At 49.1% G+C, this 22,623-nt stretch overlaps 1 protein-coding gene and 1 long non-coding RNA gene across 3 annotated transcripts; one reads left to right on the top strand and one right to left on the bottom strand.

Annotated features, from left to right (window-relative positions):
* Positions 1-74: 74 nt before the first annotated feature.
* Positions 75-9,978, bottom strand: RAP2C (RAP2C, member of RAS oncogene family). Its single transcript, XM_038122965.1, has 3 exons — positions 9,431-9,978; positions 7,382-7,701; positions 75-2,550 (listed from the first exon to the last, which is right to left on the bottom strand). The coding sequence occupies exons 1-2, from the start codon at positions 9,701-9,703 to the stop codon at positions 7,423-7,425; spliced, it is 552 nt and encodes a 183-aa protein (XP_037978893.1). The 5' UTR covers positions 9,704-9,978; the 3' UTR covers positions 75-2,550; positions 7,382-7,422.
* Positions 9,979-9,982: 4 nt separating this feature from the next.
* On the top strand, positions 9,983-22,012 carry LOC119695094. Of its 2 annotated transcripts, none has more exons than XR_005255050.1 (3): positions 9,983-10,136; positions 11,605-20,146; positions 20,177-22,012. It is a non-coding gene; the product is annotated as an uncharacterized LOC119695094 (long non-coding RNA). The 2 variants fall into 2 exon arrangements; XR_005255051.1 differs by having other exon boundaries at positions 10,026-10,092.
* Positions 22,013-22,623: the final 611 nt, after the last annotated feature.

Here is a 22,623-nt window from a genome sequence, read left to right as displayed (position 1 = left end):
CAAAACAAAAAGCAGCAGCAGCTTGTCAGTTCAGCCCACTCCAGAAGAAAGTGAACACAGACTACTCACCCCAGTTTGGTAATACAGGTATCTATTTTATTAAAAAAGTTACAAACAGGTGGACTGTAGGGTTGTCTTACAAAATGACAAGAATGAATTCTACTGGAAAAAACTTTTTACAAAGCATTATAGGTAATTGTTCCATTTTTGCACTTGTTATTCCAGATTTCACCTATCACTGATAAAGATACAGTACATTAGATACAAGATGTTAGGTTACATTTTTGTTTGTAGAGCCCTACTGCAGTGATTTGAACAACTCCTAAACAGATGCCATAGTAAAGACAATACATATTGCATTTATTATTAGCCTCTTACTCTAATAAGCAACTTCACATGCAAACTATTGAGGAAGCCTAAATAAACTTTTGGTCCCTTTTTCCCCCCAAAGTGTGCTGAAGAAACCATCTCTCATTTTCCCAGTCCTGTCACTCTAAGCTAGTTCAAGTTCAAGGTTTTTTTTTCATTTGTTTGTTTTTTTGTAGTTTTTTTTCCTTTTTTTTTTTTTTTTTGCTGAGGTCAATGAAAATGAACACTGCTTTGAGAACTACCCATAGGAATGAACCACTGATCAATATCAACCAACTTTTTCCTTCTTAGACAAAGGAAAACTAGGATCTTTATGAATTACTTTCATATCCTATTACTTCCTTACAACCTACCAAAAAGATCAACAACCATCACTTAAAAAAAAGTCTAGTTTGAATACAAGGTTTGGTTTAATTCTGATATTAAAGTGCAAACCTAAGTATTAGCCTCAGCCTGTTTATAAAGTTTGTACAAATAGGAAAAAAAAATTTCAAGTAACCCCACAGAAAAAGAATCAGATGTTTTAATAACCAGGCAGAAGTCCTGTCCTTTTCAGGATTCAAATTCAACACTGAATGTAGACACAGAATCTTTATTTCTGCTGATATTGTAAAGTCAGCCTGCATTATTACCAATAAAACACATTAATATTGAGATACTGTACCGGTCATCTTTTATTGTTTTAAATGCCATCATCCACAATACAATTTGTGAGTTTTCAACTGCTTAACCTCATATATCCATCACTGCTTTTACTGGAGCTTTTCTCATAGATATTTAGCTATTACAGGGAAAGAATGTACATTTCTAGAAGCATGTTCAAATGACTAAAGCTGGGCTCCTAAAAACCTAGAACTTTGGTGCAGTAGGTGAGCTGCAGTTATTAAATTTCTGCAAAAAAAAATTACACATTTTAAACCACTGCTAGAAAAAGCTCTCATGTATGCAACACGTTAATAGAGGTGAACAAAAAGATTTCGTCTGTTCTTTGTACATTTTCATTCTGCTCTTTATACCTGTGTTATTGTTAAAATTTTCAAGTATTCAGAGAAAATGTTGATCAGGTAAACAATAAGGAAGGCAATGGCTGTTTAAAGCACGCTTGCAGTTAGTATCACTGAAACCTGGTGCTTTTCCCCTTGTTACACCAACTTGTCTCTAATATTAAACTTGTTTATTGGGGGAAAAAAACCAAACTAAAAAGCAATTTGTGACAGTGCAAGAAAAATTTTAACAAATATTGCTTTAAAATATTATTCAGAAAGACAAATATTAGAAACTATAAAATGTAAAGTGATCTTATTTGCATTAGATTTACATATGCAGAGGTCTACTAGATGTCTCTTACTGTGCCAGGCAAAGCTGAGCTGACAGAGTAGGCATAGAGCCCATTTTGAAGGATACATTATCCCTTTTCAAAGGCATAGAGAAGCAATTTGTAAACAAACAAGTTTAGAAACTCAGTAGAAGGAAAAGTGTGCTGCTGTTTTTCAATGCTACAATTGTGTTCAATTAAGAAACCCGAGATTGAGAGAAATATCAGCTGGAGACTTTCCATGCCATTCCAATAATCCCTACTGTCAAATCAGACTAGTTACAAACACATTGTCACAGCTGCATTGGCCAAGAAAAGGGATACTACATCCATACAACAGAGGTGCCTTCAGTATCTTTCCATGACACTGTCACACGTAAACAAAAAGTCTCAAAGAATGACCAACTACATTGTAGGAGAAAACCTTGCAAATAGAAATAAGCACTGATGCGAGGTAATATACAGAAGTAACCATTTGTTTAAGGCTCAACTTATTCTCCATTAAAACTCTCTTCTTTTAAAAGGCATTGAGTAGGTAATACTGAGTTTAAGTATTTAATAAATACAAATTCAGAATTGATTAAAGAAATCAATTAAAATATTAAAAATGAACTCTTGCATATTAGCCATTATATGAACTTAGAAAGCTATAAAAGGACTGATAGATAAAGAACAGATTTTTAAACTTATGGTAAACATGCTAAGCATTCTGATTAAGGTGTGTGGATCCTGGAGGCCACCAACCTTATCCACTTAGATGTATGGCAATGTGCTGTAATAGAGACAGGTTTACCAAGGCTCAGCTCTGCAACCTGGGCTGAAAGTTCTCCAAAGCAGCATCTGTGCAAGTTTCCTCTGAGTTTTATCTGCAATTTAAACAAAAAAAACAACAAAAACCTAATGAAAGCCAGATTCAATACATATCCAAAGTGAACACGGCTCCTCCCCTGCCTGGAATGGCCAGTTTTCCATCCTGACCTCCAAAGCACTCAGCATTCCCAAATGCTCCACTAACTCTGGTAATACAAGAGGCAAGCAGGTAACAACCTATTGCTATTCACTTTGCAACAGCTGCTGCTGTGGGATAGGAAATTGCATCTAAAGATCTGAAAAAGCCAGGAAATTTAAGTTCTCTTGTACAGATGCACCAATGCAGGATGTAGTGTATGTGTAACACCCAGTAGCACACAGCAATGGCCTTCAGCACAAGTTCTGGGAACAGGCAGATGAGCCAACTAACTCAGTTTTGACACCTGTGCTCTCAGCAATCAGACCCTCCAAATGACTCCAAAAAAGCCCCTCAGCATTCAGACAGCCCCAGCAGGGACAGAGCTGTACACCATCACCCTCAATCGAGCACACCAACATGTTACCAATGTGACCAAACCATCTTTGCATTTCAGGTAACCTGCTTGTAGCTCCCAGGATTTATCTGCAGAGATGTCCTAGAAGTCTCAGGTGAAGCTCAAAGTCTGTGGAAACCTGTCATATGCATGTGCCTGCACTTCACTCTAGCTTGAGCCATGACTTTTCAGGGATTTTGAGGAGCCTTCTCAATTCTTAAAGTAATTTCTCCAAATGAGTCAGGACCTTCTGTTTCCTACTGCACCATTTCTTTTCAGCTGTTGGTTTGCTCTCAGCTAACAGCCTGTCATCACAGAGCACTCTGACATGGCCAGGGTTCCCCTTCTTGCCTAACAAGTGGTCAACACTCAGGAGCAGCACTCCTGCCCGGACAGGAGCCAACACCCAGGCCTTTCTTGCTTGTCTGTATGTTTTCCAACTAACAGCAATTCTCTCCCAATCTGGTGAGATCACTCCCACCCCACACACTGCTGCTGGTGCACAAGTTTTAGACAGAGAGAGTCCCTGTACTGTCAAAAGCAGCAAACCAACATTTAGCTTCTAATGGGGATGGATTAGACCTACTTGATAGATGTTTTATCTTTGCTTACAGCACAGAAGAGGCAAATCATTTACAGCGTGGCTCCTCATCCTACCAGAGTTAGATCCACCCCAAAAACTTCATCTAAACCCAGCATTCAATAATGTGGCCATCAAAGAATTGCTGGGAACAGTAAGAACAGAAAAATGAAGGAATGGTATTTTCCTCCACATGCCCTTCATCATCCTTGCATTTGCAGGTTAGGGACCTCCCAGTCCAGATTTGTCATCTTTCCATTTGTGTTTAGTTACCAAAATTAACACTACAGGATGCCTCATCTGGCTTCATTTGCCTGTGATATTTTATAGCACTCTCTGGTCTCTTCTGTGAGCAGGCAGGAGAGAAGGGGAAGTTAGACAATACAGTATCATAAATGTGTCTGTGTTGCACAGCCACACAGACCAGAACAGAGTACACTTTCAGTTTTTATTCCTAGAGTATTCCTCTTCCTTCAGCCTTGCTAATACCAGTTACTCATGAACACAGAGGTCAGAAACCACTAATCAGAATCAGTCTTTCATCCCAACCTTTAAGGTGTTACCAATCCTATCAGTATCAGAAAGACTTTAGTGCACAAGCACTGTACCAGGTGCCATATTTTAAAGAAGATTCAAAATACAAAACAGTGTCATACTGAAAACTCAAGAGAAATACTGGAGCAAGGAACACAAAGCAGGTCCTGGAACTCTCCCATCACTGAATACAAGAGCAAAACGACAGAAGACCACTGCAGAAACACAAAAGAGGAGGTGGGAAACAGGATGTGAGAACAACACACATTTTTAAAAGGAACTAAGGGTTATCCTGACTATGTTATGTTCCATCCTCCATCTCAGCCAAGGCAGCTGACTGGAACAACAGTTTAGCAAATGCTTCTCAAAAACGTCCTGAAAGAACCTACACATCATAGCTGACAGACAGGCTGAAGCATCAGCACCAAAAAGAGCTCAGGTTAAGTGGTACCTCAGAGTTAAAACTGACACTGGAACAGCCTCAGGCAAAGCTAGGCTCAGAAAAGAAATCCAGCCCCACCCCCCTGGTGCCCTCCTGGCACCAGAACTGCAGGAACACAAACTGTTGTGTGCACTGCTCTATGAACTGCCACACCCAAGACTCCTCCTGGACACAGCCAGGTTAAGAACTCAGAGATGATGATGATGATATCCCAGGACACAGCTGTAGTTCAAGCCCACAGATTTTCAGACAGGTGGTTCTACTTCCTCAGTTTCAATTTACCTAGGAGGGGTCACTCCTAAAGCAGAGGTCTGACAAGCAGCAATTGTTTCCTGAATCACAGATAAGCAGGATCACAAAGCTGATTAGAGCTATCACAAGACACCATCACACCTCTCCTACCAGAGCACATCAGACAGAAATTATCAAGCAGCAAAGGCTTACGATAAAGTTAATGAGATCCTACATCTACTCAATCAAAGAACAAGGATAGAGTGGGAGCCAGGAAGAGGAAAGTACCCCAAAAGTGTTAGCCTGAAATGAAATATACAGAGCATGAAGCCTGTGAAAAGCCAGAATGAGTAATAAAAGTTCCAGACATGGTGAAAACTGGACTGAAGAGGAAATGGATCAGGAAGGAAAGACTTGTTTGGCACAGGTGATGAGACTGTACTAGGCAGAGACAGCATTCCCCAGAAGCAAGGAAGCAGTTTGCTGCTAAAGGCTTGGGGTGATTGTCTAAGCCAGGCAGAAGGAAAGAGAGGAAATCTCTATCACAAAAGCTTAGATCCCCTGTCTCGAGACCTCACAAAGACATAAGAATACAGATGTTTCTTCTGAAGCAAGAACATGTTTAGGAAGCCACCAAATGTAGGTAAAAGTTATCATTCAAAGGAATAACATGTGGCCCTGCCCCTTCTTCAATTTCACCGTTAAGTTTAAATGTGCTCCTTAGTTCTAAATCCAGAAGCAGACAGGTTACAAAGCCTCTCTTAGAAGCAATCAATTCCAGAACTCTAAATTTCAAGGATGAAAGGCCTGATTTTGTCAGAGTTTAAGACAGCAAGCTGCACAAGATGAACCATTAGTAACCCAGGGGATTGCCATATCCTTTGGCATGATACTTCTAGCCCACATAATCCTGTTTGTGAAGCTGCCTTAGAAATATCTGCAGCATTGCATTACTATACACAATTCAGGACATTACCCCTGCAGCACTCAATTTAAAAAAAGGAGTAATTTCTTAGATTCATTTCTTCCTAGAACTCCATAGACTCTGCAGGTGTGATTAATGTACAATGAAAGACTTCATTTGTATTTTCCTCGGCTCCAAAACAAGCTCGCTCACCTTTCAACAAGCAAATCACAAACTTACACACACCTCTTACACAGTGGCAGCAGCCCTTCCCAATTTCACAGAACTGGAGATAAAAACAGCATGTACTATGTGTAGCATGACAGTGCTAGGGCCATGAGCACCTAAAACTTGATATTTACAAAGCACTTGATAACAATCTCAAAGAGAAGCTTTGAGACTTCACTCTGACCTTGCACTCAAGATGAAAGAGGATACATGGTCCACAGCTTCCAGTAATAACTTCCCAGTTATATTTTATATTCCAGTAATATTTTCCCTCTTGTCACTCACACACAAAAAGCTCCTTTGAGTTCAGCAAGTTACTAACATGGCAGAGGGAGTCTGAGCCTCGAGCAGTGCAGCTGTCAGGAGGGGCAGTTCCTTCCCCTGAGTTTCCACATCCTCCCTCATTCCTGCACTTGCTCTCGGAGATCACGAGTTGTTTGTGAAGGTCCAACAGACAACTGGAGGTCTGGGGGACCAGCTGGCTGCACACAGAGCACACACACGCTGCTCTGCGGTCACGTGGATCCGAGGCAGAGGTGAAACAAGACCTGCAACAGCTACAGGGGAAACAGGAGTGGAGAGGGGTCCAGAACCACCTCATGGGAATGCACATCAGGGAGGGACAGACCTGTTCACAGTCAGCAGGAAAAAGGTGATGAAAAAGACCACACATGTGAAAGGCCAAAGGCAGCTGTCCTGGAGGAAAAAAAATGAAATCAAAGCAACACCTGACACAGGGGAAGCTTTACAGAGGGCCCTCTGAACGCTGGACTCTCATCACACCTCTTGTGAGTCTCTGGGAAAGGAGAGTTGTGCATTGGGAAGCCATTTTACAGTGTGTTCTCTGCTCTGGAGACTTGAGATGAAGAGCACTTTGTGCACGCCCTTGACTATTAGATGTGGGCTTTGAGCCACTTCTCACCACTCAGGGTGGTTCTCTTGCAAGAGAAACTTATTCCACTGATAAGGCAGAAGGGTACTGTCAGTTTCTGTACTAGAGAACTTTATTTCTTTTAAACAAGCTCAAAGTCCTTTCAGTAAAACTACTGGGAAAGTTGGTCACAATAATCTCACTGAACTCCAAGGTAACTCCCATTACTGGAAAATAATTCAGATACCAGCTACAAGAATAAACCCACAGCAACATCACAAAGCACTTATGCAGAATAACACAGCATCAAATACAGCACCGACAGTCAAAATAGGTTCAGATGAGATCATTCACTTTGTGTCATTGTAAAATTACTGCAAGCAAATGCAGCATTCCCTGACTAACCCTACTGAGGTAACACAAGAAGTCCATTTGACTCAACCATGTGCACAAGCTCCCATCTCTTTTGGAGGAAGGCTGCCTCATTTCAGACTCCCTGTCCCTTTATCTCTTACTGAAACATCATGTTTAGGCACCTCAGTTAGTTGTGACTGTTCCACCAACCTGCTCTGTATGGCCATGGTTGAGGTTTTTCTTAATATCTCTCACTGGACGATGCAGGTTGTACAGCATTGATCTTGTTTTTCAGGCAGGGAGGCATAGTTCATTTGCCTGACGATCTCAGCAAACAGTTCATCCACCATTGTTTTGCTCTTGGCTGACGTCTCCATGAAGGGACAGCCCCACTCCTGAGCCAGGGCTCTGCCTTCTGCAGATAAGACTTCCCTCTCCGACTCCAGATCCACTTTGTTCCCCACCAGGATCAGAGGAACTTTCTCGTATCTCTTCACCCGGACAATCTGGTCCCTCATCGGCTTGATGTCCTGGGCAAACAATCCAGCTGGTTAGTACGTGCAAGGAATCACAGGGAACAGCTACACAACCACTGCAGAAACACATTTCAGGAACCCTCACGTGCAACTGGACATTAAAAACACATCAGAAGGCTTTTTAAACTCATAGTCACGCAGATCTAGAATTCAGAGAAAATTTACTACCTATCACTGAGTAACTTCTTTTATACAAAAGCATGCAGACTTTATAGACTCTTATGTGCCTTTACAAACAGAAAGCCACTGCTGTGCCCTCAGACAGTCGGTTCAGCCAGGAGGACACGGCACTGCTGCTCTGAAGGCTGGTTTCAGCTTTCTGAAGAAGTTGTCTCAAGTCTAAGGACCTGTAACCCTAGCAGGGGCATGCCATTACACAACCCTTTAGGAAGTTTGTGCTTAGTTTACAGCTTGAGAAAGCCATCAATTTAAATAAAGCCTTCTCGGTCCTGGAATGCTTAGAATAATTCATTGTGAACACATTTAATCACATGTAAGTAACCAAATTAGATGCTGTAAAGAGATTTTGTTACCTAGAGATGCATTTATTCAAGTCTGAGCCGACACGGGGCGTTTACACTTGAAAGTCTGAGTCAGCCTCCTCTGCCCCCTGAGTGTTTTAAGTTGCTATCAGTACTACAAATTCTTGCATAGTTCTGAGACAAAGCAATCCCAGCGTTTGAAGTTACCACTGTGTAAAGAACTGCGGAGAGGCTTACACCTACAGCCTTCAGAGCAAACACTACAGACAGACGGGAATAATTAAACATTAACAAGGTGGATTACTGTACATCCATTCCTCAAATAACGAGGGCTCACCGGAACCCAAAAATCAGTGAAAATGAGAGCAGAAGCATCCCAATGTCACGGCTGTTGTTTTCCTAAGATAAGCGTGTCTTCAGCTTGCACGGGGCTGTTTCGAGGCCTCTGCTAAGATAAGGTTTAGCCTTCAGCAGAAGCAAACAGTGGGGGTGTGCAAGGTCTTGCCAAGCAGCTGGAACACACCCAGCTCAGCAGCCCAAGCCAAGGCAGGAGCTGCAAATCCCTGCGCTGCACGGAGTGCTGCTAAACTCACTTATTGCCCAAAAACAAAGCCCTGTTTCTACAGGCAGCTTAGACCAGCTACTAGCTGAGATTTTTTTTTTTTTTGGAGAGTTTTAATAGTAGAAATCAAATCCAGATCCACAAATGATCGTGCATAGCTAGCTCCCCTCTCCAGTACTCCACCTACGCTGTGAGAGCACGGAGCTCGTGCTGGACAGGATCATATTTTGGGGGCAGGGAGCGGGAAATAGCAGCTCACTTAACAAGTCACAACTGCAGAACAATGAGACTCCCTACAAGAGCAACTGCAGAAACATGTCCTTTAGGAAGGAGAGGGGGTTGGAAGGGGAAGTCTCGGTTTTAATATCGAGTGATTTCTTCACAAAAGGGGATTGCCAAGAGATTTCTGTTGGGGAAGTGGGAGCTAGTCATTGTTCTCCAGCACTGCGTGGGATTTAACAATGGTGGCACCCTGATAAGTACCTGCAAAGCAAGCAGTTTTCCATCAGGAAGCAGGGCTGGCAAACGCGCTTTCAAGCTGGGCATTTACACTTTTGGCCCTTCGGAGATAAAGCGCTTCCACGCACACGTGTCTACCCCTAAAACTTCCTCCTCGGCCCAACGCCTTCCCCGGGGCAGGGCCGGCTCCATCCGAGGACGGGACACCGGGCGAGGTTACCTGGAAGGACTGCTGGTTGACCAGGCTGTAGACGAGGATGAATCCCTGCCCGTTCTTGATGTAGAGGTCGCGCATGGAGGCGAACTGCTCGGTGCCCGCCGTGTCCAGGATCTCCAGCACCGAGGGGGACGAGTCCACCTCGATCTCCTTGCGGTAGAAGTCCTCAATGGTGGGGTCGTACTTCTCGATGAAGGTCCCGGTGACGAACTGCACCGTCAGGGCGGACTTCCCCACCCCCCCGCTGCCCAGCACCACCACCTTGTACTCCCGCATCGGGCCCCGCTCGCCGCTCCCCGCCGGGCCCGGGCCTAGGGCAGGCGGCACCGCGGCCCTCGCATAGCCCCGGCCCGCCTCCGGTGAAGGGCGAGGCCCCACTGCTCCCGCGCCGTCCTGGGGGGAGCGAGACCCCCGTCAGCGCCCGGCGCGGCCCCGGCCCCGCTGCGCTCCCTCACCGCCGCGCTCCCGCCATCGCCGCCGCGGCCGCGGGACCCGCCCGCCAGGGCCACCCCCACCCGGAAGGGTTTTGCTGAGGCACCGGAGGCGGCCCCGCCCCGTCGTCTTCCGCTCACTTCCGGCGTGCTGCGTCACGGCCCGCCCGAACTGCGCCCGGGGGGACAGGTTTGAGCGTGGCACCGAGGCACCCGCGCTGTGCTGGGGGACAGGTTTGAGTGTGGCACCGAGGCACCCGCGCCGCGCTGGGGGACAGGTTTGAGTGTGGCACCGAGGCACTGTCCCTGCCCGGCCCCCCAACATGGCGGCCCCAACATGGCGGCCGCGGCCGCAGCCCCAGCCCCTCAGAGGGCGGCTCTGTGGGCGGCGCGTTGTCCCTCCACGAGCTGCTGCTCGGCACTCGATCACTTGAACAAACTCCATAATAAACTCCTCTCGGTTCCCTGCGGGAAGAGACCTGCGGGGGAGGGGACCCCTGCTGTGACACCGGCGGGTGTCGAGAGTGGGACACTGGCCCCGCGGTTCTTCATCCCTGGAAGCTCGCTGGCTGGTGACAGAGAGGGTCACCAGGTTACCAGAGGGATGGAGCACCTCTAATATGAGGAAAGGCTGGGAGAATTAGGATTGTTCAGCCTGGAGATTAGAAAGCTTCGGGGTGACCTAATTGCCCCTTCCAGTGCCTGAAGGGAATTTACAGGAAAGACAGAGAGGGACTGTTTACAAATACATGTAGTGACAGAAAAGGGGGAATTGATGTGTTCAGACTGAAAGAGTGCAGGTTTAGATTAGCTATTAGGAAGAAAATCTTTACTGTCAGGGTGGTGAGGCCCCAGCACAGGCTGTGCAGAGAACCTGTGGCTGCCGCAGTCCCTGCAGCGTCCAAGGCCATCCATGGCCGGGCTGGAACCAGATCGCCTTTAAGGACCTTCCCAGCCCGAACCACTCCGTGATTCTGTGAAAGTTGTTACCTCTACCTGCAAGATTCGTCCCGTGCCTTTACACTTCCACAGCTGGCCAAGCCTCACTGCCCGGCTGCGCCGCGCTTTTCCCCGCTCCATGAAAATCCCCCCAGAAGCGGCCGGAGCTCCCCGGCCGGGCCGGGCCGGGCTGTGCTCGGCAGTCCCACGGCAGCAGTGCTGACAGCAGGTGTCAGCACGGCACCAGAGCCATCCCCGCCGCTTCCCCGCCAGCGAAACTCCCCCTTGTTAAGAGGAAGCAACTAAAAAGAATCAGCGTCTGTTTTCGCTCTAAAATAAAATCCCCCGGTCACTACAGACCCAGCTCGATGATTCCCACCCGTAGGAGAAGCTCCCCTCCAATATAAACACGTTTGTTTTCCGTGCTCCCTGCGGACTGCAGGATTTCAGCAGGCACGTGTGAGGTGCTGGATTTGTCCCTTTTACCTGTTTGATTCCAAGTCCAGGGCAGACACAGCGGCCGCGTTGTGTCCATCCCGGGCTTCCAGCAGCCATAGAGAGCTGCCTGGTCAAGCCTAAAACCATCCAAAGGTACTGAGGAGGTGACTCTGCTTGTGGCTGTTTTCACAAACAGCTTTATTTTATTCATTTTCTTTCCATATAAGAGAACATGCCCATTATGGGAAAAGGTCAATGAGGACTTTTATCCTCCAGAACAAATCTTACTTAAGTTACACCAAATTTGATTCACTCTTCTTTATTACATGTTAGTAAAAAGCCCTCTCCTTCCTTCACTGTTGCCTCCAGAATTGTGTTGTCAAGTGAATTGCTGGCAGGAGGCAGACGTGCCTGGATGGAAGATTTTCATGTGGCTGGTGAATCAGCTCGAAAATGTAAAAAGGTGAGCATTAAAACAGGCTGCCTCCTACTTTAACCCCATTAGAAATCACGAGTTGTTGCAAAGTACCTTAATGCACTCAGGGTGCTCGGGATAAAGGAAAGCCGCAGTTGCTCCCAGAGGAGCTTCCCATCTAATTTTAACCATGACACAATCGGCGACAGTGACAAATGGGGGAGGGAGAAAAGGGGCAAGGGAGGATGAGGGTGACAATAATAAGATTACACGGTCACTTAGGTTCATTATGTGCACGTCTTTGTGGCACTGCTGCTCCATTATGTTTGTGATGGGTGGAGGAATGACTTTGGGAGAGGAAGGGGCAAAGAGCAGAGTAGGAGAAAAGCCAAATGTATTTTTGTGCAGGTGACTTTAACCAGCAATGCCTCGCTCTTGGGCTGAGGAGAAGTCCAAGCAAGTGGACACAGGATTGGGAAAATGGATTTTTTCCCCTCCTCCAGTATCGATTTGGATTGCCAAGATTTATTTCCCAACTCACAGCACTTTATACCTGGGCATAGATGCCTACAGCTGAAAAAAAGGGCCAATCTCAAAGTGCACCAGGTTGTTTGTTATCCTTAAGACGAGTCATTCCCTTCATTAAACAGTTTGCACAGCTCTTTCACCACCTTGTGCCCTACCACATATCCTGAGCCACAAAAATAGCTGGTGATGTAAAAGGTTTTGAAAGTCTGGATGGGAAGAGCTGCTTCTGCCATAAATGGCCAAGCCCTGAGCCAGCCATGCCGGGCCCCTCCTGCCCATACCACCTCTGCCACTCCCTCGCTATCACCATCCCCTCCCCTGAGGTGCGGCACATCCCGGGTCAAAGGCCTGATTTAATCTCTGCTGCCACTTTCTCCACAGCTCCTGCCAAGAAGGAAGGAGCAGGGCTCAGCCCTCGGTGCTGCCCCAGGGGGGTTTGCCCTTTCTCAGCAAAACAGCCTTCCCAAATGAACATCCGGGCGGGATTCGATTGCTGCCAGAGCAGCTCTGTGCTGTTGATGGACTCAGCTGCTCTATGCTGTGCCTGCAGCCAGCAACAATAAAGCAGGCTCTTATTAAATTAACCTGCTAAGACACAGATCCTGCAGGGATGTTCAGGGAACAGACAGATGGCACAAGCAAGGGCCAGGAATAATTGCAATCTCCATCTCACCAACATGAGAGATGAATCCTGCCCGGTGCTGTGCCCAGCAGGGAGGTGGGACTGGGAGCAATACCTACAAAGGAGCCTCTCCAAGCCATGGGTGGAGCAAGGGGTCTGGAACAGGACCTGTGCATGCCAGGGTGGGACAGTACCACCCCCCAGCAGCCAAAGCCTCCCCACTGCAGGCACAGTGTGGGCGCTGCGCGGCCACCACCACCTCTTGTGGGCTGTTCCTGCTGCCATCATCAATCTGCTCTGACTCCCTGTGTCTGCTCGAGCTGCAAAGCAGGCTCTCCTCTGCCAGGAAGCCTGCAGCAGGCTGCTGAGCCAGGGCAGCAGGGATAGCCCTGATTTCACCTCAGTTGCCATCTAGCTGGGGACGTCATTTGCGTAAATACATGCAAAACCAGCTTAAGAGCCAGTCTCCTTTCTTCTTTGCCTCTTCCAGAGGTTTTGCTAATCCACTTATTGTGCCTTATGGTGTTTAGCAGGGAAGCTGCAGAGTAGGAGCAGCTCCTTAGGGCTCAAATGGCTACTGGAGCCCCAGGGGCTGCTCTCACATGCAGCTCATTCAAGGAGGTCGTGTTACACCAGTCCTGGAACTGCAATGACAGCTTTTGATCTCAGCCCTGTCAGATCCCAGTGAAATGTGTCTTAGGGGTTGAACGTGTCCACCTGGCCCAGACTCCTAATTCTGGGGCTGTTTCAGAACCTGCAGAGATGCTTTTCTTTTTTGCCAGCTTTTCCTGCCAATATAGAGATGACTCAGAGGCAAATCCGGAGGACCTTTCTCAGAAATTTGTGATTTTCTGCCATCCCTCAGCTTTTAGCCATTACTTTAGTTGCAACAAAAGGCACGATGGTGCTTCAAAAGAGGTAAAGGACATTTTCCAAAGCAATTACCAATTCTGAAGCAGAAGTAGGGCTGAAATATAATTGATACAAGGAGACGATTGGGATTTCTGGGAGAAGCATCTCTCTTTGGCTCACAGACATGGTCCCAGATCACCAGCCATTTAGAAGCGCTTGGCCCAGGAGCTGATCAGCACCACAGGGGAAGATGCTGTTGCTACACCCAGCCACACTCACTGCCTGCAGCCCCTCACCTCCCCAGCAGCCCTCTCTCCTGGCTTTCCCCTCTGATGCTGCATCTCCTGCCCTCAGGATCAGCGTCGAGGGGGTCTCTGGGTGCTGACAGTCACCGCTCTGTGGGAGCGAGCCCGTGCTGGTGAAGCCAGCCATGTGGTTTCACGGGTCATTCCTCTTCCTATTTTCTCCAGACGTTGAGCTCTCTCCTCGTTGCCCTTCACAGTCCAAGCTGCTGTAATCCTTTCTGCAGTGCCTGGAAGCGCCTCCAGCTATTGCTCTCCGGGTCTGTTGGGCTCACAGCGAGCTGCAGCTCCCTGGCTGTCAGAGTGGCCTGTCCTGCACACACCCGACACGATGCCAGCACAGCAGCCTCTCCTTGGGTACCACCTTCCACAAATTTCTGCAAAGCTGAGGGGACGGGGAAGGTTTGCCTTTGTTAAATCACCAACACGTGGGACAGCCTCTTCACAGAAATACATATACATGCATACATATACATACATATTTTAAAGTTTCTAGCCAACAGTGGAGTAGAACTGAAAATACAGCTCCTTAAGGCTAAAAAAGGCAACAGTGAACACATAAACCAAACCTGTTGCTTTAAACTCCAAATAAAAAAAAGAAAGGAGGGGGAAGGTAAATACCCAGTCAAGACATATTTTTAAGATTTGTAAGTATAAAGCAATTTTAAATGGATGTCTTACAGAAAGGTTTCCATTTGCTTTTACAATTCCACGTGTTTTCCTTTTTTAATCATATTCCTGCAGCATTTGAAATTCAAATGCTACAGAAATGTGTAACCTTACTCATGAAATTTGCTGGCCAAATGAAGCAGACAACAATTAATTAGAGTGAAACCCCCTGCTTTACTCCCATTGGTGAGAACAACAGAGAGAAAATGTAAAATTCAACCCAAATGGGGTATTGAGAAAATATTTTAATATGATGTTCATCTTAATAAGCAAAACCATTTCTTTCCTCCCTCTTTTTTAGTAAATTGCTTTTCGCTTGACAATTTCCTCACAGAGAAGTGACAAGTATTATTCCGAGTCGTTAATTCCTCCATGCAGGCGCTGAGCTCATTAAAGCGTGCTGAGTCCCCGGGCGGGCACTGCCAGGTTGTGCAGTGACCTGAGACCAGAACACCCCTGCCTTGTGCTGTCCCCAGCCCTGGGACAGGCACTGTCACCGAGACAGCCAAGCATCTCGTCTTCGTGGCTCCTCAGTGCCTTGGGTGGGTGACACGGGGACATTTCTGTTGGAATACTGATGGCCCTTTCCTGGAGCATCACTCCTGGCCGGCATGGGATGCACAATATGTGAGTTCTGGCAGCACTCATGGCATGTGGGAAATTCTTCCCAGGTGGGCAGTGCCACTGTCACCAAATGCTGCAGGGTGGCACATCCCACTTGATTTAGAGTCATGGAATATAAAATCAGAATATCACAGACCATCTCCCTGTTCCCCATGCTGAGGACACTCACTTTCCCATTCATCTCTTTTCCCCAGCCACACAAACACATCAGCAGAGTTCCCGTGCCTGGCATATGTCCCCAAATGGCCACCCTGCACATCTTGGATGAGATGCCTGAGGCCAGAGGGAATGGCTTTCCATAGCAGTGGCAGAGCCATGGGCAGTGGGAGCCAGGCAGAGCTTCTCCCCAGGCTGCGTTTGCCAGCAGCCAACAAACCGTCTGCAGAGCAGGAACACGGCGAGCTCATGATGAGACACTTGATCAGCTTCCCTGTCAAGGGAGGCTGATGGGACAAAGCTGTGTGTCCTCCACACCAGAGCCTGTCAGCTCTCCTGGAAAGAACACCTGGCTGCTTGGAGACAATCCAGACACCAGCAAGGGTCTTCGTAACACCCTGGAGAGCTGTAGCCTGGATGACATGTGGCATCCATCATCATCATCATCGAAGGGAGCCAAACCAGCAGACCTCAGAGGCTGACTGCTCCAGGAGCCTGGGAACCAAGGGGTTAAAGTGCTTGGCCAGGGAAAGTCCTGGGAGGAGAAAAGCACTGAAACTGCTTAATTAGAGTATTTAAATTAGATGGGGTTGCAAAGCAGTTAATTTCTCAACTTGAAAAAAACCAAAATTAATATTTGCCAGCCAGGATCAGAAGCAGTGGGAGCCATCGACAGCTTTGCTGGGGCTCCTCGTGCTGGGGAGGACTCCAGAGGTCTCTGCCATAATTACCTGCAGTCTTTAGCATTTTGTTCTGCAGTTTATGAACTTGCTTGAGCATTTTGTGGATAAAAGCCGGTGATCCAAACCCCAGCTGTATTTCTGCTTAAAGAAGCCAAGGGCTGCTGCCTGGCATTGCAGTGTGACACTTTGGTGTTTCAAAGAGTTTCCTAAGTTGCACAGACTGGAGAGGATCAAACCAGTGGCTGGTGGAAGCAAACTGTGGCTCTGCCAGGCTGGTGCTCCCTCCCAGCCTCCAGGACCGGGCAAGCACCTCCCGTGCCTGCACAGATGGACCAACAAAGAGCCCTGCACGGGCCGAGCCAGCACTCACACTGAGAGCTCACTGCCCCATTGATCCACAGCCATGGACACCTCACTGTCAGCAGCCCCTGAGCAAGCCCAGCCATGCCAGTGCCAGGGAGAGGATGCTCTTCCCTCTGCCTTGTGCCAGAGCTCCAGTGTGGGAATGTGGACTTGGGATGCTGGGGGGACAGTGCTGGGACTCATCCCTTGATTAGTCCTTGTCTATGGGCTGACAGCTTTTCTTGCTCTGGTCCATCTGCCTCACCCCTCAGGCTTTTCTCATCTGTTTCTTGCTGGTCTAATCTTTTCTCTAATATTTAATCCCATGCCAAATTCTTTCCCATCCTCTTAAAATTCTGAAATTCTCTAATATTTTTTTCCTTATCTTGTCTGCATAATTGAGAACCATCTTGAATCCCTCTGTGTTCACACTTCATACCTTGTGCTGCCACTATGTTCCAATCACTTAAACATGAGATCTTTGCATATTATTCCTGTGGGGACAAATTTTTGCATGTTTCCTAGAAAGAAAGTCGTCCTCCATCAGCAAGTGCTTTGTGGTGAAAAAGAGGGGATGTCACAGCAGGAGCAGAGGCAGCAGTGGAGAGTCCCACCCTGCACCGTGCCTCAGAGAGACACTGATGTCTGAGACAAGCTGGGATTTCTTTCCCAGCAATATCTTTGCTCTTCAATGGCTGTGAGTGAAAGGCTTTGACACCCTCCATCAGCACAGCACCAGGTGAGGGCTGGCACACGTTCCCTGCCACCCTCCCTCTGGCAATGCAGCTGCCACTGCCCCTGGTGCCACCCACCAAGTCTCAGCACAATGGGAAGGGAAGGAAAAAAGCCACTTCCCCCTGCACAGACACATTGCACCAAGGGCAGAGAAAATTGATCTCTGGCTGCTGAGCCTCTCTAGCACTTTGTGTTGCTGAAAGGAATAATCAAGCCTGGCCCTGGAGAAGGCAAAGCCAGAAAGGAAATAAAAGCTTTCCCTGTCTGATGATTTCTCTCTGGGGTTGGGGCACTCCCTGGGGACCCCAGTGGTGGTTTTGGGAGAGGCTTTTGCTCTGGGGCCTGGTTCAGCAGCAGATCCACAACAATCCCACAAAATTTTGCTTTTCCTGCTCACGCAGCAGCTCCGAGGGAAAGGGGAAGAGGCTGCCAGGGCTCCCAGCTGAGTCCCCAGCAAAGGGGCTGCCACATGCACTTACACTGGGCTTGCCCAGGATGTCACTTGAGCCACAGCACAACTTCTCTCCATGGAGAAGTTGGCTGCTTCTCTCCAAGCAGCCATGGTCTGATACAGAAGCCTGGCTTTCTCCAGGTTGTGCCCCTCACAACAACTGCAAGGGTTGGAGTTTGGGGACAAGTGCTGTCCCCAAGCTGTTTGGGGACAAGTCCTGAAGTGCCACTTATGAGGCTGAGCAGGGGAGAAGGCTCCTCACTTGCCCTCAAGCCAAGGGTTTGAGCTCTGCCCTCCACAAGAGTGTGGGCCATTTGCCACAGCCCATCACCAGAGGCTCAAAATCTCTATCTAATACTCTGTCAGCTGAACAATTACCAAATTAAAAGAAAAATCCACACTGAAAGGGGAGTCCAGAGGCTCCTCCTGGCTGCCAGCAGCACACCCTGAGCTGGCCTAGCCCCAGCTTCAGCTACCTGCAGTCCAGGGCACACACATTTCCTCAGGCAGCCCCCTCAGCCCCATCCTTGCCAAGCTGTCCAAGACCTGGGGGTGGAGATGTTGGCAGTGTCAGGCTCCTGTGAGCAGGGCTGTGGGGCCACCATCACATCCCCACACTGGTCCAGGGGAGCTGACTGTCACCTCAGCCCCAGGTAAGCGCTGCTGAGGGATGCCCTATCATTTGGTGCCCTGTGGAAGATGCAGGCTGGTGAGGCTGCAGGTGGGAGAGGCAGAGGAGGAGGAGGTGGCAGATCTGTCCCAGCTCCTGCTCTGCAGCCTGTGCCAGGACCGGCCAGGCTGGCTGGCGGGGGTGTTCGTGACTCATGATCCCCGATCACCACCCGATGACACATTTACTGCCAGCAGGACGGGCCTCCTGCCAGCACAGCAGCCCTGCAGCCTCATGGGAGGGTGGCTGGGCTTTGCCAGCAGCTGTGCTGATGCAGATGGGTGGGGAGGTCACCAGCTGCAGCCCTGGGATGCACAACCTGAGGTACCCCTGGCTGGGTGGGTAATGGGGGCAGACCAGGACCCTCTGTCCCAATGTTCAGTTTGGGAGAACAGGGGCAGGGATGGGACCTGGCCCGGGCCAAGCTCAGCAGGCCTTGGAGCCAGCCCAGCTCCCTCACCTCCCACAGCACCCTCCCTGCCTGCCCAGAGAGCTGGCTCCCGGCAGCAGGCACGGTGACAAATGCCTTTAAAACATTCTTTATTAAGTGAGAAATCTCACTGCGCTCCCTATGCCAAGCCCTAATACAGTGCAGACCTAAATACAGCACTAATGCAAAAGCTTAAAGGATTTCCCATAATTGAGCAAGGCTGGCAGAGGGGCGAGAGCCTGGTGGGGGGAACTGCAGCCCACCTCCCTCCTCAGCGTGGGCTACCCTCAGTCTATCCCCACTGGTCCACATGTGGCCACAGCCCCCACCCATGGACTGTTCAGTGTAGAAAATTAAAATCTTCTAAGGCCTCATCCTCCCCAGCTCAGAGCTCCAAGTTGCCCTCATTACCCTCACCCAAATCCCCTTGATTTATGCAATAGCACAAGTAGCATCGTGATGTGTGACCTGTGCGTCACCCGTCCTCTCGCTGCCAGCACTGCTGGGGCCCTGCCTGTCCCAAACCTTGCTGAGGGTCACAGCAGGGCCAGGACAGCAGGACTGGGCACATCCAGCTTCCAAAGCACAAGGGATGCTCCAGACAGGGGAGCTGCTGAGCCAGCACCCGCTGCTCCTGCACACTCCAGCACCATGGGGTGTGGGTGGCCACCAGCACCTTGCACCTCAGACAATAGATGGTCTTACCTTTGTATTTCCTCTGCCTTGGCACAGCCACGTGGCTCTGAGAACAGTGATGGCAATATCCTGGGTCTCCTTACCAGCACAGCAGAGCGTGACCCTCGGGCAGGCTCACCCCACAGGGCAAGTGGCTGATGGCTTTGATTCATGCTTCTGCGGGGGAAAGCAAAATACAGTTTTCTTCAAGAGTTTTTCAGAAGCTTTACAAAGCACAAGCACCTTTGTCTTGGTGCAGCCACATGCAGCCCAAAACACCCCCAGTGCTCTTTGATGTCATCACCAGGAGCTGTTCACCAGTGGGAGCCCTGCCAGACATTCCGTTGCCACTGTACTGCAGGTGTGGGGGCAAAACTGGGGGCTGGCAGGGCTGTGGGGCAGGTGGGGCCATGGCCACAGAGGCCTCACGGCCATGGGGAGCACAGGACGTGCAGAACTGCAGCAGAGGCAGTGCCATGGAGATGGGCTGAGGGCTGGTGCTGCGAGCATTAAAGCAGAAGCGGCATCGATTACAGACACGGGCTCAGAGCAGCGGTGGCTGCGGAGGGTGGGAGGTAGCAGCTCCCTTGGGAAGGCTCTGATAACATTTACCAGCAAATCATTTCCACCAACCGTGGAGCAAAGCAGAAATACCCCTGTGGAGCCCAGCTGTGGCTGTGAAGAGAGAAATGGTGCAGCAGCACCGTGTCAGGGCCTCCTGCCTGGCAGCGGGGATCTTCCTCAGGCAGGCGGTGAGGTGGCACAGTGCCATTCCCTCGGGGGTGAGGTGGCACAGTGCCATTCCCTCGGGGGTGAGGTGGCACAGTGCCATCCCCTCAGGGCTGGATTTACACACTCGATCCAGGGGAAGGACAGTTGGAATAGTGGGGCAGATGCCAGGGCACGTGGTGCTAAAGACTGGCAGAGCCACCCTGAAAAAGGCAAAAGGAGGAGGGAATGGCAAAGCAAACATCTTCTGACCGAGCCAGGCCTTGCTGGGTGGCTGCTCGTCCAAACCTGTCCCCATGGCCTTCAGGCTGTGGCTTTTTCTGTCTCTCTGTCCACAGAGAGCTCAGAGGCCTCCCAGCCCACCCTCAGGGATCCTTTGTTGGCATGTGCTGCCATCTCCGAGATGCACTCAAGGCATGTCTCACCTGGGCTGGAGGAGGCACCTGAGTCCACTGTCTGCAGTAACAGCTCAGAGCACAAGTGAGGGTGCAGGCTGTTCCTCACACTGCTCTGCTCTCTGACACGACCCCTGCTAGCGAGAGGTAAAGGCTGCCTGTGTTGGAGAGCATATTTTAGATCCACAACTCATTGGGGATTAGCCAAACTTTTCTCCATTCTCTTATTTCTCATAATAAATAGATAAAACTGATCTATTCACCCAGCACTAAGACCAGATTGAATAAAAACTGGCTTTGGACCATCTGAATATGGAGCAAGTCTTGAAAAATTGAATTTTTCCCATGTTCCCCACTAAAGTTTCAACAGCCAAAGAGCTAAAAGAGGTTTTTGTATGAAACTTCACTTTCCTGCACAAACAAGCCTCAATGAAAAAGTAGAAGGGCCAGGTGCTGTAAGACTTCAAAATGACACATGCTGTAAATAGAGTATCATAAATAATTTTGGTCATATCCTTTAATCCAACCCCACCTATAAAGCAGCTTGCAGCAGCTCCTCCTGTAACTTCTGCAAATGGACCCCAGGTAAAATCCCACATCCCTGGCCCAAGGATGCTGTTTGGCCTTGAAACACAATTTAAAGTCTCATGCTGGTGGACTACCCTCAATTTTCAGTGCTAGTGTGGGACTCCGAGCCCCAGCCCCCTCCATGGGGGAGGCTTCTGAGCAGAGCCGGTGTCTCCAGGCAGCCAAGGCCCAGCCCATCCCAAATCTCCATAAAATGCATCACTTGAAAGCCCGTGTCTCCATCCTGCAGAAAGAAAGCCAGACCAGAGCTAGCAATAAAAATGATGAGTACCATTCAGGCAGGATCCCATGCTTCCACATCAACTGCCTAGAAAAGTTTCAGTTCCACTTTTTTTTTAATCTTAGAAACAATTCAGACATTTAACTGTGCCATCAGATGAGGCAGGAGTCATTTATAGAAGAAAGCTCTAAGTGGCCTTGACACACAAATAGAGTCAATTAACCTGCAAGGAGAAGTCAGGGGAACAGGCTGATGAAAAAGCAGCAGTTATATAATTTGTCCTGGGCTCGGTCTGTCTGTTCTCAAAGTCAGCAGCTTGTCCTACTGAGCAGCGTCTGCCCAGCCTTCCCCTGGCCACCACTCCTGCCCAGAGCAGCTCTACTGCACCCACATCCCCCACACACATTCTCAAACTCCCAATCCTAATCCCTCCCCCAGGTGCCAAGAGTCAGATTCTTAAAATCCTTTGGGAAAGCAGCCAAGGATCCCTCCCCTGCTGCAAGGGGACTCCCCTGCGCTGGCACCAGACCCCTCTGGCTGCACCATCCAGGCTCACCCAGCACGCCGTGTCCCATCACAGCCACCTGGGTGCCGATGCTGCCCTGCCACTCAACACTCGCACATCACAGGGGCAGTTACACCACAAGGGGCAGTTACACCACAAGGGGCAGTTACTCACATCACAGGGGCAGTTACTTACATCACAGGGGCAGTTACACCACAAGGGGCAGTTACATCACAGGGGCAGTTACACCACAAGGGGCAGTTACTCACATCACAGGGGCAGTTACACCACAAGGGGCAGTTACTCACATCACAGGGGTAGTTACTCACATCCTTGGGGCAGTTACATCACAGGGGCAGTTACTCACATCACAGGGGCAGTTACATCACAGGGGCAGTTACATCACAGGGGCAGTTACTCACATCCTTGGGGCAGTTACTCACATCACAGGGGCAGTTACTCACATCACTGGGGCAGTTACATCACAAGGGGCAGTTACTCACATCACAGGGGCAGTTACATCCTTGGGGCAGTTACTCACATCCTCGGGGCTCCGACGCAGTCCTCTGCTGCCCGTGAGCCGAGTGACGCTGTGGCCTGGCACAGCCCCGTGTCCTGGCCCGGTGCCTCCAGCCTAAAGCCTTGATGGAGCACGTGGTGACTGCAAGGCAGACTAAGGGTAAAAGCCCCTCTGACGCAGCGCTATTGGTAAGAAGGTGGTGACCAAGGTGGCCTCACTGCTGAGCAGTCTTCTTGTCTAAATCTACGCAATGTTACAGAAAACACAAACAAGCTCA

Source organism: Motacilla alba, chromosome 4A, assembly GCF_015832195.1.
Source record: "Motacilla alba alba isolate MOTALB_02 chromosome 4A, Motacilla_alba_V1.0_pri, whole genome shotgun sequence".
In the NCBI taxonomy this organism is placed as follows: Eukaryota; Metazoa; Chordata; class Aves; order Passeriformes; family Motacillidae; genus Motacilla; species Motacilla alba.
Note: the sequence above shows the minus strand (reverse complement) of the source record. Positions and strands in the feature narration are given on the sequence as shown.

Excerpts from the sequence above, each read along its gene's own strand:
- RAP2C (XM_038122965.1), bottom strand. The coding sequence starts at position 9,703 with ATGCGGGAGTACAAGGTGGTGGTGCTGGGCAGCGGGGGGGTGGGGAAG. Across the intron at positions 7,702-9,430 it reads TCAACCAGCAGTCCTTCCAG|GACATCAAGCCGATGAGGGA; the intron begins GTAACCTCGCCC and ends TTGTTTGCCCAG.